The following is a 15,673-nucleotide window of genomic DNA, read 5'->3' on the forward strand; positions in this document are numbered from 1 at the left end:
GCAAAGTTGACTCGCGCTTGTCCCAACGATTTAACCGGTAAGTCCGAATTCAAATCATCAAGAAGATAGAAACTTTCAAGTCAGCATAACTACGGGCTTGCCGTTCCTCAGGGTTGCCAACACGATAACGAGATGGCGGGCAGCGTGAAAATCCTGAAGACAACAGCCAATCAGATTGAGCGGATTGATGACGTCAAGTTCTAAAAAAGATACCGATTAATTGGGGTTTTGATAAGAGAGCAGTGGGTTTTACTACACAAAGACAACACTTCTCGAAATAATACTATTAAAAAGGACAATAGAAATAGAAACTCTTGCTATTCAATATTCTATCAAGATCTAATAAAATCTAAATATTGCCGCACGTCGGAAAATAACATGCAGCTTGCTGCCTTAGTTGGTGCCTGACTCTGTCGTCAGTCAAAAAATCTGTAAATCTGCCCCACCAAATAAAAATTCACCCCGCCTTGCCTCTCAGAAGCCTTGACGGCCTGTACGTGCATTATTCAACCGGGAACTGGAACCGCCACACTCATTGTTTGGCTAGGTTTTTTTTTAATCCTTTGTCGGTCAACTTAACTTTTCCTCTCTCCTTCTCTTTTTTCCCCTCTTCATCGAACGGTCCTTTTCCAAACTAACATCACATATACCCCTCGGTTTGGACTTGATTTCTTAGATAGACCGTCCATTCACCCCGCCGACAGTCTCCGTTCTTTCAACCCCGCGGTCTTTTTTTTTCTTCACACAAAAAATCGTCATCATGGCTCCCTCTTCTTCCAAGGAGAAGCGTCTCGCTAAGAAGGCTGCCGAGGGCAAGCTCAAGGGCAAGAAGGGCAAGAAGACCGAAGAGCCCGAGCTCGATGCCAACGGCAACCCCATTGTTGACGATGCCCCCGCGACTTCAGGCGAGAAGCTCGACGAGGTGAAGCGTCTCACCGAGCAGATGGATAAGCACGGTATCTCTGACCGTGTCACCACCGGTGTTCTCGCTTCCACTCAGACCAGCAAGGACGTCAAGATCACCAGTACCTCTCTGGTGTTCCACGGCCGAGTCCTTATCACAGATTCTACCCTCGAGCTCACGTACGGTCGACGATACGGTCTCCTCGGTGAGAACGGTTGCGGAAAGTCCACTTTCCTCAAGGCCATCGCCGCTCGCGAGTACCCCATCCCCGAGCATCTCGACATCTACCTTCTCAATGAGGGTGCTCCTCCCAGTGACTTGGGTGCCCTTGAGTGGGTCGTCCGAGAGGCTGAGATGGAGCTTGAGCGTCTCGACCACCAGGCTGAGAAGCTTCTCGAGGATGAGGGCCCTGAGAGCCCTGTTCTCCTTGACCTTTACGAGCACATGGACAAGCTTGACCCCTCAACCTTTGCTACCCGTGCTTCCCTGATTCTGACTGGTCTCGGTTTCAACAAGAAGACCATCCACAAGAAGACCAAGGATATGTCCGGTGGTTGGCGTATGCGAGTCGCCCTTGCCAAGGCCCTCTTCGTCAAGCCCTCCGTTCTGCTTCTCGATGACCCCACTGCCCATTTGGATTTGGAGGCCTGTGTGTGGCTTGAGGAGTACCTCAAGAAGTGGGAGCGAACTCTTGTTCTCGTTTCCCACTCCATGGATTTCCTCAACGGTGTCTGTTCCAACATGATCGACATGCGAGGCAAGCAGCTCGTCTACTACGGTGGTAACTACGACTCGTACAGCAAGACGCGATACGAGAACGAGACCAACCAGATGAAGGCCTACCAGAAGCAGCAGGACGAAATTGTCCACATCAAGAAGTTCATTGCCAGTGCTGGTACTTACGCCAACCTGGTGCGACAGGCCAAGTCCCGACAGAAGATTCTCGACAAGATGGAGGCCGATGGTTTCATCCAGCCTGTCGAGCAGGACCGTGTCTTCTCTTTCCGTTTCGCCGATGTCGACAAGCTTCCTCCTCCCGTCCTGTCATTTGACAACGTTACCTTCTCCTACTCTGGAAACCCCGAGGATGACCTGTACCGCAACCTTGACCTCGGTTTCGACATGGACTCCCGAACTGCCCTTGTCGGACCCAACGGTGTGGGCAAGTCCACTCTCCTCCGTCTCATGACTGGCAAGCTTTCTCCCACTGGTGGTGTCGTTACCCGACACACCCACTTGAAGCTCGGTCTCTACTCCCAGCACAGTGCTGAGCAGCTTGACTTGACAAAGTCTGCTCTTGACTTCGTTCGTGACAAGTACAGTGAGAAGTCTCAGGACTACCAGTACTGGCGCCAGCAGCTCGGCAAGTACGGTCTCAGTGGTGAATCCCAGACTGCCCTGATGGGTACCCTGTCTGAGGGTCAGAAGAGTCGTATCGTCTTTGCTCTCCTTGCCATTGACAGCCCCAACATGTTGCTTCTTGACGAGCCTACCAACGGTCTGGATATCCCCACCATTGACAGTTTGGCCGACGCTATCAACGCTTTCAGTGGAGGTGTTATTGTCGTCTCCCACGACTTCAGGTAAGCACCCTTTACAAAATATTAATGACAAATTACTAACGATGTATAGATTGCTCGACAAGATTGCCAAGCAGATTCTTGTTTGCGAGAACCAGACCATCCGCACATGGGACGGTCCTATCTCCGAATACAAGAACTACCTCCGAAAGAAGATGATCAACGCCGGTGCTGTCTAAGGCAATAAAAAAGTGTTTATGACGATATTTTGATTTTTGGGCACGAATGCATGAAAGGAAATTGACTATAGAGGATATTCAATCCACAAAAAGTTGATGAGTGCCATTAGCATCATGTGGGTATTTTCATGGGATATGAGCGGTGGGTGGCTAGACCATCAGGATATGGATATTTGATACCAACCTTATGATGGGAAATGAATGGCCACGACGACGCTACAGGACGCATGGGCATGGCCTCAATAGAGAGGCCCGGAAGCGTTCAAGATGGAAATGTTCACGATAGATTTTCTTTTTTCTTTGGGTCTGGCTTATCAAGCCTTTATTACGTACGAATAAATGGGAAACCCATTAAAGCAATTTAGACTCTTGTGTGACTGTGATGACTCGCTGTGAGAGAATTATGATTGATCGTTGAGAGCATTTCTTTGTTCGATTTTGAAAACTCCCTCTCTGGTAACGTTAGCACACAACTATTGACTCAATAAAGTCTGCGCCTTGTTATGGCTTATCATTTTCCCAGACATCTCTTCAGCTTCCACGTGCTAAGAAAGAAGCATGCTTAAAATTAAGTGAACAGTCCTATGTTCAAACTCGGCAAGCCTCAAAACGACCTCAAGACTTGTCGAGGCTAACAGTTGGCTCCCTTTCGGACACGGAGACGAAGCTGACGCCCCTTGATATCAAGCGACTTGACTTCTGCCAGTAAGGGACAAAATGATTGACTTGGGTTATGCCATTTTTAGGCCATTCTTGATCTATTTGCTTTTTCGATCCAAAGCCTGAATGTCAAGTTATCTGTCACCCACCATGAGGTAGGACTCGGGACGAAAAGAATGCACAGACGCGGCTGAAAACCCATGTCCTTTGAAGCACAGCTGAATACCTGCCCGTAGCTAGACGGATAAACGATGCCTCGTGGCGCTCTCTTAAAAATAGAAAATCTGTAAGGCAGAATGGCGGGGGACCAAAGATCCATTGTCAACGGCATTTCTGACTGGTCGTCAAGCCGCCTGCTTGAAACAGACCATGTTGATCTTACGCAAAGAGCGTCAACAACCAAGCAGAATTCCATCTTCGGAGCATCTGTAGCGGTTCATCTCATTCGTCTATTATTGATTTCTGGAAAATAAACGAAAATTGTCAGATTTCAACGTGGTTCCGATCTGATAGCTCCGCACACTCAGGTGGGTGTCACAAGAATTATCCTCTAAGGCTTAGGCTACAGAAATAAAGTAGCCTAACTGCTAGCCCAAGCTTGCATAAGGTGATCAAATTATTTCGTCTCTTATGTTCTCGGCACTGTCAGCACAGCCCATCAAACCACCACAAAGCAACCTCAGCGCTAAAGTCCACCCAGCCACAAGCCTCAATACAACATCAACTTCAAATGTTTGTATCAATGGATCCATGGTGGATGGTCGACATAAAAGGACTGGTAGGCGCCCAAAAGAAGGGCCCTGCCAGCCCTATCGCCCTTCTATATACCCATTATCATTATCATGATCATTCCTAGTCTGCTAGCCCTCGCTGGGGTTGGCTTTGCTGCCCTCGAGCCCAGGCAGATTATGCACCAGGCCAGAGATCTACCTTCTTTCATCACATCGCGCGATCTTTCAGATGCAAAAAATGCGCCTTGCAAGTTCTTGAGTCAGGCCTACGAGGAGGCGAACCCCGAGAAAGGAGAACCCGTTATCCTCGCTATTCCTCCCTCAGTTGGCATTGCCTGCCTCAAGTCTGTCCCTCTGGATAAGAAGCGAGACTTGGAGTTACTCGATTACCTTCAGCCTTTAATCGAGTTTCAGAGTACGCTCGAGATTCTTGCTGACCCCCCAAAAGAGTATCTTTTTCCTGGCGTCGACGTTTTGGGTGGCTTCGATACTATTCGAAGCAGGTTGGAGAACAACAAGTACAAGACTCAATATGAAGTCATGACAGATCTGCGAAGTATTGTAAGCAACTCACAGTTACTTAAATAGATAGGACTTCACTAACATTGACAGTTTGTCGCTGCCTACGACGGCCACTTCGACTATCCCCCAGCCCTTCTCAATGCCTTCATGTACGTCCGACGAGGTATTGACTTTGAATCCGTCTCAGCCAACGGCGTCCGCCTGCCCTTTATCTTTTCCCGCGTAGATGTAGCCCGCGGTACCCAAGGTATTCTTGAATATTCCCCATCAGCTATCAAGAGCATCGATGGCACCCCGATCGTCGAGTGGCTTGAGGAAGATGCCTCTCGCCTTACTGCCAATGCTCAAGATCCCGATGCTCAGTACAATGGGCTCTTTGCGTCCGTCCCTCGCGGCGCTGTTGGCTCATCAGCAAGTACGCTCTTCACTCAGTTCGAGATTCCTGATACGTATACCATTGAGTTCCACAACGGTACCAAGAAGTTGGTACACAATGAAATTATCATCCCAGCAACTGTTGACTTGTCCGGTATCGAGTCTGGGGAGGATTTCCATAAATACATCGAGGTCATGCCCACCAACGCGACCTCTGAAGAGCCTCCTGTCAATAAGCGCCGTTCTACTCAGCAGTCATCCAAGATCATCCCTGGATACCCCGTACCCATCGCGAAACATTCAGCCAACTCTATAGCCGCGTACTTCCTCGAAGGTAAAGGATTCGAAGACACTGCTGTTCTTTCCATCTTGAGCTTCGTTCCTATTGGACTCGATCTTGTCAATCCTCCTCCTGACTTCAGCATGGCTAAATTCATCTTGGAAGGGCAAGCTGTTGTGCTTGAGCTTATCCGCCAAGCCAAAGCAGCTGGTCGTGACAAGCTCATCATCGACATGTCTGCCAACGGCGGTGGCTCAGTCGTTCTGGCACAATCCATCTACCGTCTTTTGTTCCCTGACGGCAAGTTCACCGGCTGGGATCGATATCGCGCCAATGCTGCCCTCGAAGCAACCGCTGAGGCCGACTATGACAATCTCGTTAGGGCTTTGATTACCAAGTCAGAATACTACCCCATCGGTGTTGATGGCGAGCCCCTCAAAACCGGTAAGGAATTCTTCGGTCCGTACACTGTCAAGGGCCAAAATGTCACTGCGGCTTTCCAGATCGACAAGACTGTCCCCTGGGAGCCTAGCATTCCTGCTTACATCAACGGTTTCGACCCCAAGAGGAAGCCTTATGTGGAAGAAGCTCCGTGGAAGCCCGAAAACATACTCATTGTCACCGATGGTATTTGCGCATCAGCTTGTGGTATACTGACCGGCCTTCTCACCCGCAACCAGGGTATTCGCACGCTTGCTCTTGGTGGCCGACCTCTGAATCACGCTATGCAAGCAATGGGCGGTGTCAAGGGGACTTTGCTCAACTTCGACCACGATATTGTCAGTGCAATGGCTACCGTTCAAGCTGCAAGCAATGACAAAGAAGCACTTGCTATTCTTAGCGATGCGTCTGCTTCATTCCCCAGCTTGTCGAGCCCGCCCCTTCTGCCCCTTCCTAATGCTGGCAGTGTAAACTTGCTTAATGGCTACACTGAGGATGATCTTGAAGGATACCCAGTGCATTTCCGATACGAAGCAGCCAACTGTCGTCTTTTTTATACTCAAATGATGTTGGCTTCGCCTGTTGTCACCTGGAGACGTGCTAGAGGTGTGGCATGGAACGATGAGCCATGTGTGCCGGGTTCAACCGCAAACAAGAACGGGATGATTGGTGACGACACACTCAAGTATGACTCTCGGGTCCGCAGTCGAGCGAGTAGAATCAAAGGGCCCGGCATGTTGAAGTGATGATGGTAATGATTTATGTGTAATATGGAAGCATGGCGTTGGTATGGTGTTTGTTTGATGTTTGTTATTCGTGTTATGACGGAGTTGGATATACCATGATAGACGTTTATAGAATAATGGTTTTACTCAAGTGTTGAATACTTAACTGCGGAATAAGTGTGCTGGTGTTATAAACGATCAAAGCTCTTTCAAGCCATCCATGGCGAGGGATGTAGTGAATTATCACTGGTCGGGGAGCCATTTACTCGGGCAGTGCCCGCAAGTGCACAACAGCTGGCATCCAGTCGGAAGCTAAGGCATGAAGGTGTAGCTGAGCGCGTGCCGGTCACCTCACCACACGCGCCCCCGTTTTCCTTCCTCAAGCACATCCATTTCCAATCAACGCATCGAGAAACTGCGACCAACAACTTTTCTTTTTATTCTGTACAAAATCAGTCCTACAACCATGGGGTTTCCCGAGTCCGAGGGGAGTGATGCCTCCTTGCCCATGTTCCACTGGAACGTGGAAGTCGACGAAGATGAATTCCTCCAATTCAAGCGTGAGTACCTCTATATCACCTTGAAAAGAAATGATGCAAATGCTAAGAATCAATGCTTCTTATAGGTCCCCCCCCTCTACCAATGTGTAAGCCCACTTCCTCACGTCTCGGCTGAGTCGAGGCTGATTTAAGCATAGTGAAGAGAGAGCGAGAGGAGGAGGAGGAGGAGGTCGCTCCTTCTCTTGAGTCCATGGGGAGTGATGCCCCCCTGCCTATGTTCCACTGGAACGCTGAAGTGGACGACGACGAATGGCTCGACTTCGAGCGTGAGTAGTACCTCTATGTTACTTAGAACCTAGAAGGGTGATGCAAATGCTAAGAATTAATGCTTCTCATAGGTCTCCCTCCTCTGCCAACGTGTAAGTCCACTTCCTCGATCTTGGCTGGGCTGAGTCTGACTTAAGATCTAGGGAAGAGAGAGCGAGAGGAGAAGGAGGTCTCTCCTTCTCTCGAGATCTGCCAGGCGCCTGCTCCTGCTCCTGATGCCACCGCCGACCAAGTAAGCTAACATATTCGATTATTCTTAACAACCTCTACCCTCGCTCGAATTGTCACTTACCCAGGTTACCCATGATACCGCACATTACGCACTTCGAACCTCCGCAATCTAAGCCAAGTGGGTGTGTGTAGAGCCGAGTGCCCTTGCCTTCCACGATGGTCGGGTTCTGCAATACTCACTGTCTCTTTGCCTGTCCATCTGCTTTCTCAGTCCCCTTCTACCTATTTGTCAATTTCTCTCGGGTCGTACCTGAGCGGCAAAGATCGCATGCACCCCATGTCGGCCGAGCACCTCGATCCATACGAAAAGACGATCTTGTGCCTATAGACATGCAATACTTCCGCATTTCCTTTCATCCCCAATTCATGACAAGATGTTCATGAATTTTGTTTCGCGAAATTTAAGATAGACCATACTAATATTTCCATAGCTGCCGCGAACTTAGGAACAGCGCGTTGCTGCGGCTCGGGCAACGGTTGACAGGAAATTGAAGTTGCGGCAGGCTATGGCAGAAATGCCCGAATCTGAACCTGAGAAGAGCTCGAGCCTCAGCTTCAGCCACAATCTCTGGGGCGTTGAGCTGGTGCCGACTACTACAACTGTAAGTTGAGATCAGTTCTTAGGACAATTATTTTTGGCGTCTTAACCTTAGGGGGGTGGTTTGGACGATCCCGATCGCTCATGCATCCAATGACGTCAGTCACTGAAAGCAGGCACGCGATGTACAATCACAGCCATCTTATGTCTCTCTCTTCTTCATCAACATCTTGACCTACCGATAATATAATTTCTAATCTGACATTCTTTTTTGTTAGGTCGCCATGCCTCTCCTCCCAAGAATCAACTCGGATGCTGCGAGGCCTGAATCCAAGAGAGCGACGCTCAAGGCCTTCTTGCGAAAATGGTTAAAGGTGAACTACCAGGACCTGCTTTGCATGGCTTTCGTTGGCGCTCTTGCCTACGGTGTACGTATTTCATCGGGTGGGTGTCAGAAGAATTGTCCTCTCAGGCTTAGGGTACAGAAATAAAGAAGCCTAAACGCCAGCCTAAGCCGGCATAAGATGACCAAATGATTTCGTCTCTTATGCTCTAGGCGGCCAACTCTTCTGACATCCTGACAGCCCTCCATATTTGTGTTTCTATTGCTGACAACTTCAAGATCTACCATTCTCCGGTCATTATCACACGAACATTCCCAGTAACCTTCGATGCGACGTCTGGCGATATCGTTTACCCCCAGTGGGCGTACCCTGACCGCGGCTGGATCCTTCCTGCATGGCTCTCCGGACTTATCTCTATCGCGCTACCAATCATCACCTACATTGTCGCTCAGATCCAGATCAAGTCGGTATGGGATGCCAGCAATGCTATAATTGGAACAGTATGGTCCGTCACTTTGGCCTCGCTTTTCCAGGTCACACTGAAGCAGCTCGTTGGTGGTTTCAGACCTTACTTCCTTGACGTTTGCATGCCCGACATTTCGCTCGCAAAGTCACACAACAAAACTGGTTTGAATGGAGTGGGCTTCTACCAGATCATGTACACCACCGAGATCTGCACGCAGCCTGATCAGTCGAGGATACAAAACGCTATTACTTCGTTTCCAAGCGGACACACGACTGCCGCCTTTGCCGGGTTTGGATTCCTCTTCTTGTGGCTCAATGCCAAGCTCAAAGTCTGGGCAGACCACAAACCAGCCTTTTGGAAGCTTTCACTCACTTTCGTTCCTCTGCTCGCGGCAGTTCTCATCGCTGGCTCGCTCACCATCGACGCTGCACACAACTGGTACGATATCTTGGGTGGAGGTTTTATCGGCACAATCATGGCATTCGCGAGCTACCGATCTACGTACGCTTCAGTCTGGGACTGGCGTTTCAACCATCTCCCGCTTCAAGAAACAGAGTCTTTCCGATATGGCTTTGACGGCGACTTGGACTATGCGGCACAGACAATATCCATGGCTGCTGGATGGGGAGGCAGAAAGGTTAGGTTGCCTGAAAGCTCGAGCGCCCCTGCTATCAGTACTGAGTCTACCCTTCGAAGTGGCGCTGAAGAGATAGAGAACTTGGATGCGAATACTAGGAGGAAGCGAAGGGGGCCTGTTGGTGAGGAGGCTGTTTAGGCGTGTCAAGTGCCTGGATCAACTTAGGTTCAGACTTCAATAATCATACAACTAACGGTAATACAAACAACAACAATAAACCTCGTATAAGCCATTAGCAGTAGAATAAACTGATGCCATTGTATAGAGTGTGCCGTTGTTATATCAAGTGTGGCAAGAACTCTTGTCGCTGCTTCCTTATCGAGTGACTCATGACCAGAGTGGGCTAGGGAGGATTGGGTAGAAGGAGAAGAAGAGAGAATACGGAGACAGAAAAAGGGAAAAAGAAGAAATAAAAAGATAAAAGATAAAAAGAAGCACATAAAAAGATGAGATATAGGGGGAAATAGCAAAAAAACTCTAGCATCTCCTTTTTTGAATTGTCATCCTTAGTACAGGGGCAATGCTGATCTTCTCTGTAATGTTACTATTCAGACCGGTCCCTAGGGACAATAGGATCGATGTTATTTTGAATTATATACCCTTCCCAGTCCCAAGTCTCCAGGCAGCAAGTGTTCCCATCAAAGTTTTGTCTTGAGTTTGCCTAGATTTGGAACACACCACCTACCACGACACTCCCCAGCCCACTTCTTTCCAGTATACCACTTACAATTTAGATATAACGAATCATGTTAGTTTCCCACAAGCTCAAAAGCCATCTTTGTGTCCTATTGTTGGTTGAGCAGCGATTCACAGCAGCTGATGCCGTGCAGTCAAAAGTCAAACCTCTCATGTATATATCAGTTATGCAGACCTGCACAATCTCTTCATTCCAAGACGTTTACCGTACGACAACAGACACGAAAAGTCACGGTGGTTTTTTGTTATTTTCATTTTCATTATAGGTACGAGGTTAAACCAGACTATGGGGTTCTATCCGGCTGGTGCCAAATAACCACGCAAGTAGTTGTATGACACCACACAGTTCCCCATGAATATACTATCGATACTTAATGGATATTATCGAGATCGATTGAGTCTTGGAGTATTGTGAGGTTGAAAGTTCGAGTTCTGAGTAAGTGACCAGTACTCATAACCACAGTGGCAGATGATCTTAGAGAGGTAGTTATTGCATGACACTGTGATTTGATCAGAAACATAGGTAGGTACCTAGGTCTCTTCAAGGTTCAACCCCGGCTTCCCCCTTGAAGTAATCCATAGGTAGCTTGTGTACCAGGCGCCAGCGCAGTGCGAGTGCGGTGCCAGTATCAAGAATAGAGTCTATAATCAGACACACCTCACCCGAAACGCGTCTGAGAAATATAAAGCAAGACGCGTAGATTCTTTACTCGTGCAAATCAAGATTACCAACTGTGAATGAATCCAGGTATGTAGGTTTAAGTGTTGCAACAGAGTGAGTTATCCTCTTCCTCAAGCATCACTGAATCACCGCCGTCGTCCGTTCGTCCAGCCAACTACATATACCAACAAAATACCACCCGCTAGACTGTAAGCTACAGTCACCGTCTCTCTTCTTCTTGTTTCTTTTCTAGTATTACCTACAATGTGGGAGGACGAATTGGCTGAGGAAATGAGGAGTGGTGCCCCTAGCATCTTTTGGGATGAGAACTTCGTCCCAGATGCCAGCATCTGCCTTTCGTGGGTAAGTACTTGAACATATGCGCCTACATCAGTACCTACCTACCTACTTATAGTAATATTCTAACATTGCAAGATGACGAGCAGAAGGAGAGGAAGAAGGAAGGGGAGGATGCCGCTGTCGCCGCCGCAACTCCGGTACGCATACGCTTATCTCCTTTACTCCTTGTTTGCCTCCCGTACTGACATTACATGCACAGCGTCCCCGCACCTAGAAGAAGCAAACTGCCGTAGGCAAGTGCACAACAGCTGGCATCCAACGTTGGAACCTGAGGCATAAAGGGGCAGCTTATCGCGTGCCGTTTCGTCCCTTCCCAATCCTGAAGCCAGTCACCTAACAACACGCGCCCCCGGTTTCCCCCGGTTTCCTTCGTTTCTCTTCCTCAAGCACATTATTTCCTATCCAACGCGTTGAGACATTGAAGCCAACAACCTTTTATTTTTATTTCATATATATACTAAGTCCTCCAACAATGTCTTCTTCTAAGTCTATGGGGAGTGATGCCCCCTTGCCCATGTTCCATTGGAACACAGAATTCGACGACGACGACGAATACGAATGGCCCGATCTCAAGCGTGAGTACCTCCGTATCACTTAAAAGGATTATTCAGATGCTAAGAATCAATGCTTCTCATAGGCCACCCACCTCTCTTCCTCGCGTATCTTAGCTACGTGGAGGCTAATTCAAGATCTATTGAAAAGAAGGCGAGGGGGGGAGGAGGGAGGGAGGGAAGGAGAGGGAGGTCGTCCTTTCTTCAAAGATGCGGCAGGCACGTTGCTGCGGCTTGAGCCGTAGTTAGGATGAAGTTGAAAATGCGGAAATCGATGGAGAAAATGGCCAAGTCCGAACCAGAGCCAGAACCAGAACCAGAGCCCGCGCCCACGCCCCAGCTCCAACTCCAACATCTGGGGCGCTGGGCCGGTGCTGACTATTACGACCTCTGAGCCATGTGCTCGTTGAGTAGATTTACCACTGCCTAGTGCAATTTAACAGAATATTCTAACATTGCTCCCTGTTGCCCCTGCCCGTATACCCAAGCCCGTCTCTCACTACTCTCTCACTAACATTGAATTTAGTAAAGGGAAAGGGAAAGGATGTGGAAACTGGTTCAAGTGCGTGAAGGTGACATGAGCTTCCCAAAGCCAGTCATGTTGTAGACTATCTCGGCGAGGGCATCACTCCCCCATGGAACCAGTTGATAGCACAATCTCAAATTAAATGTGTGCTACCAATGTGAACCATATAACCGGATTTCCTTCCGATCAGTTGTGATGATTTGTCTAGAGTCAGAAGATCGGGACAGGGCTTATCAGGGGGTGGGCAGTCGCCTATAACAAGACACTGTTTGAAGAAATCACGAACCCTGTTGCGACAAGGACTACACACTCTTCCCTAGAGCGTTGTGTTCTGGTTGCCATCGCCAGTTCAGCAAAGCCGTGAGTCCCGAAACCTCCTCCCCACTGATACTCCTTACCTGGTGGTGATCATGAGTTCCAACCAACGGAGGGCCCCTACCTCTGTAAGAACTTTTATAGCTTTAGGGCAACGAAGACAAGATGCTCCAAGACTGGCCTAAGCTGGCATGAATTGGCCAGATGATTTTGTCTTTTATATCTACATAGCGATACGACTTTGCTGTTTTAAGATTGGGAGGGATGGGGCATTATGGAGATAGACAACAAGCAATTTTGGACTTTCTTTGGATCTGGCTAACCAAGCCTTTATTGTAGAACGGTGGACTGTTTTTCACTGATGTAAACTTAGATTCCCATTCCAAGGAGTATCAACTCCCCGAATGACCTGACCCGTGACAATTTACTACCTAGAATACCTGTACTTACTGGTCAGGTACAGTAACAAACCCCTTGCGTTCCCAAGAACTACCTACTAAGGTATCAGAGTAGACATACCTACTAATAGATAGGCATCTATTTTCCTTTTGTAAAACTATAAAAGTGTAAGTGTAAGAACGACTTCCTTTACTCCAGAGGCTGCCACTTGGCCTGCGAAGCATGTGCATCACGGTATTGATAAAGTCATACTACCGACTTGCCTGAGCTATTCAACTAGCTCTGAAAAACTCATGTCTACATTGTAATTGCTATAATGGATTAATGATGTTATTTTGGGACATTCTTTTATCTTTTCTCGCGGTCAAGTTTCCTTTATTAAACTCCGTGCTCCTGAAATAATGAACGGTAAAGTCTACAAGCTTAGTACCCAGATGCAGCGAGCCTGGCCTTTTCGTCAACAATCTTCTCCCGCCCATCATTCTTATCCACGACCTCATAACCAGGAAGCTCCTCTCTGGCATCAATAGTGGTAGGAGAGGTGACCACCAGCATTGGAGGCTCTCGAGCTATTTCGGCCGGAGATACTTCAGTGGACTCGGCATGCTTTTCAGATCCAACAATTTCAGACTCTTCAGGCTCATCAGTATACCTCTCCTTGTCAGACAAAACAGAATCACCAGGTGTAGGGGCTTCACCGACTGCATCGGCGACACTGCGGTCGTAGGCAGTTCGTCCCTCGAGGGCTTGAAGCACCTCAAAGAGAGGCTTAGCACCCATGGGCCAAGCAACATCACCAAGTAAAATTCTCTCCGCCGTGATGCCGCGCTCTTCATAAAACGTAGCATTAGCATCTCCTCGAGCAACAGCAATAGTGCCGTCAATCTGAAGACCTATCCACAAACCACGGCTCTTCATGTAACTCCAAACTGGGCGTGCGGTCTTGCTAAGGGCAGCCTCAACACTGCCGCCTGTTCCAACAGGACCAACAGCAACAGAGCCTTCTGCGCCGAAAGAGAGGCGAGGTTTGGTGAATGCAGCGACTTGTTCAGGAGTGTTGAGGACACAGACACAATCGTACACGTCGAGACCAAAGACGAAACCTGCACCGAGTGTGCTTATGATGAATGAAGAGGGAGGAGACCAGGTTCCGTCTGAGCGGCGGGCGATAACTACACCGGAGCCACCGGAGAGAGATCCATGGCCAGTTCCGGCACGGATGACGTTGAAGATAGCGAGACCGGCGGCACTTTGAAGAACAGAAGGAGGGATTTTGACCATGGATTTGCGAGTGAGGCCAGTTGGATGGAGAGGCCCTTTGCTCTTGGGAGATGTAGATGAGCTCAAATCTGAGAATGGGTCAGTAATGGTCCGCTCATTCACATAGCATTACTTACTAGTAAAGGAGTGAAGAATGCGAGCAGCCTTGCTGCACTCCTTGTCCATAGTCGTAGGCCACCATCCTTCAGCTCCAATCAAGTTTGCAGCTTTGTTGAGCGGCGACCCAGCCTTGGAGCTGATCTTGTGGAATCGCTCACCCACGGTTGGCTTTTTGGTAGGAACAGCATCTTGAACTTGTGGTTGAGTGTGGTAGTATTCTGCGTTATCGGGCTGGACGTTGTAAAGGGGAAGCTGGCCAGCTTGCTTGAGAGGATCAATGTCCTCGATGGACTTGTTGGAGGTGGAATAGACGGTCATGATGAAGATGGGTATCAAAAGTTTGTATGAAATAGAAGCAGATCAATAGAAAGGTGATGTTTGCTGAAGTAAATCTTGTGATGTTCTGATCAATGTCTTCACCTAGGTTTACCCATATTCTTATATGCCAACATCTTCGCATCTACCGTACCTCGCATTCTCTTACAAAATAAAGCCTACGCAATCTTGTCCAACCAAACGACAAATCATCAGCGCCTCCAGGCGAAGTAAAACGCGGCCGCCTAGAATTGATGGATGTGTGGTGCGTGGACGCGCGAGGCGCAGCATTGCCGTAAGAAGATCAAAGGGCGAAGCGAGAGCGAATGACGATGCGCGAACCTAAGAAGAGCGAGACGATCTGACCAATGCTCCCTACATGAATGGTAAAAAGATGAATTTTTCTCAACGTCGGTGTGGCTCAGTTGGTTAGAGCGTTGGTCTCATATCTGAAATCAGATTGACCTGGTCAAACACCAGGGTCATCCAAAGGTCGAGAGTTCGAGCCTCTCCACCGACATTCTTTTGCTTTTTGCACCTGTAAGCCGCATGTGTTGCCTGCCTTGAATTTCCAACATTGTACAGAGCTTATCGACAGTCATTGCAGATATGATGGTTGGGACGAGGCCTTTCGGCCGGGTTCCCAACCCGAATGTGTTCCAGCATCTGGAGGTACAGGAGAAACTGAACGAGGAGCCTCTTGAAAAAGATGATGACTAGCTTGAAAGTGGAGTTTGGGAAATTGATGGGAGGATGTCAGGAACAGAATTATTTAGCCACTTATTTCTATCGCCCTCAGGACGGTCTTCCAGCAGGGTAGATGTCGATATTTGCTTGCGAGCGCGTGGGGTTTCATCCAGTTGCTGGAGCTGTGTCTGGTAGCCACACGGTTCCCCCATGAACTTCAGGGTAGAGAGAGGTTAATTGAAGAGTTTTGGAGTGATCTAGGTAGGAGTGCAAGTTTAAAATGGAGCACGGATCTTTCCTTTTGTTTCGCGTTGTTATCATGAGTATTGTACTGTATGTCTCA

At 48.5% G+C, this 15,673-nt stretch overlaps 3 protein-coding genes and 1 non-coding gene across 4 annotated transcripts; 3 read left to right on the plus strand and 1 right to left on the minus strand.

Annotated features, from left to right (window-relative positions):
• Window positions 1–322: 322 nt before the first annotated feature.
• On the plus strand, window positions 323–3,023 carry B0J16DRAFT_280267 (P-loop containing nucleoside triphosphate hydrolase protein). Its single transcript, XM_046123896.1, has 2 exons — window positions 323–2,487; window positions 2,537–3,023. Exons 1-2 carry the CDS (start codon window positions 761–763, stop codon window positions 2,661–2,663), a joined length of 1,854 nt encoding a protein of 617 aa, XP_045990169.1. The 5' UTR covers window positions 323–760; the 3' UTR covers window positions 2,664–3,023.
• A 1,020-nt stretch (window positions 3,024–4,043) lies between these two features.
• B0J16DRAFT_360337 (uncharacterized protein) lies at window positions 4,044–9,710 on the plus strand. The gene is made up of 5 exons (XM_046129693.1): window positions 4,044–4,615; window positions 4,667–6,370; window positions 6,937–6,957; window positions 8,272–8,421; window positions 8,616–9,710. The coding sequence occupies exons 1-5, from the start codon at window positions 4,166–4,168 to the stop codon at window positions 9,576–9,578; spliced, it is 3,288 nt and encodes a 1,095-aa protein (XP_045990170.1). The 5' UTR covers window positions 4,044–4,165; the 3' UTR covers window positions 9,579–9,710.
• Window positions 9,711–13,313: 3,603 nt separating this feature from the next.
• B0J16DRAFT_40353 (uncharacterized protein) lies at window positions 13,314–14,952 on the minus strand. Its single transcript, XM_046132723.1, has 2 exons — window positions 14,346–14,952; window positions 13,314–14,297 (listed from the first exon to the last, which is right to left on the minus strand). Exons 1-2 carry the CDS (start codon window positions 14,644–14,646, stop codon window positions 13,372–13,374), a joined length of 1,227 nt encoding a protein of 408 aa, XP_045990171.1. The 5' UTR covers window positions 14,647–14,952; the 3' UTR covers window positions 13,314–13,371.
• Window positions 14,953–15,053: 101 nt separating this feature from the next.
• On the plus strand, window positions 15,054–15,163 carry B0J16DRAFT_t22. Its single transcript has one exon. It is a non-coding gene; the product is annotated as a tRNA-Met (tRNA).
• Window positions 15,164–15,673: the final 510 nt, after the last annotated feature.

The sequence above is a fragment of the Fusarium flagelliforme genome (assembly GCF_020744385.1).
Source record: "Fusarium flagelliforme strain FIESC 12 MPI-CAGE-AA-0113 chromosome Unknown B0J16scaffold_1, whole genome shotgun sequence".
Taxonomy (NCBI): Eukaryota; Fungi; Ascomycota; class Sordariomycetes; order Hypocreales; family Nectriaceae; genus Fusarium; species Fusarium flagelliforme.

What these genes read in the sequence shown, in the direction of transcription:
- B0J16DRAFT_280267 (XM_046123896.1), top strand. Translation starts at nt 761, where the DNA reads ATGGCTCCCTCTTCTTCCAAGGAGAAGCGTCTCGCTAAGAAGGCTGCC. An exon ending in GTCGTCTCCCACGACTTCAG is followed by an intron (nt 2,488 to 2,536) that starts GTAAGCACCCTT and finishes AACGATGTATAG; the next exon opens with ATTGCTCGACAAGATTGCCA.
- B0J16DRAFT_360337 (XM_046129693.1), top strand. Translation starts at nt 4,166, where the DNA reads ATGATCATTCCTAGTCTGCTAGCCCTCGCTGGGGTTGGCTTTGCTGCC. An exon ending in TGACAGATCTGCGAAGTATT is followed by an intron (nt 4,616 to 4,666) that starts GTAAGCAACTCA and finishes TAACATTGACAG; the next exon opens with TTTGTCGCTGCCTACGACGG. An exon ending in CACTCAAGTATGACTCTCGG is followed by an intron (nt 6,371 to 6,936) that starts GTCCGCAGTCGA and finishes AAGTCGACGAAG; the next exon opens with ATGAATTCCTCCAATTCAAG.
- B0J16DRAFT_40353 (XM_046132723.1), bottom strand. Translation starts at nt 14,646, where the DNA reads ATGACCGTCTATTCCACCTCCAACAAGTCCATCGAGGACATTGATCCT. An exon ending in CATTCTTCACTCCTTTACTA is followed by an intron (nt 14,298 to 14,345) that starts GTAAGTAATGCT and finishes ACCCATTCTCAG; the next exon opens with ATTTGAGCTCATCTACATCT.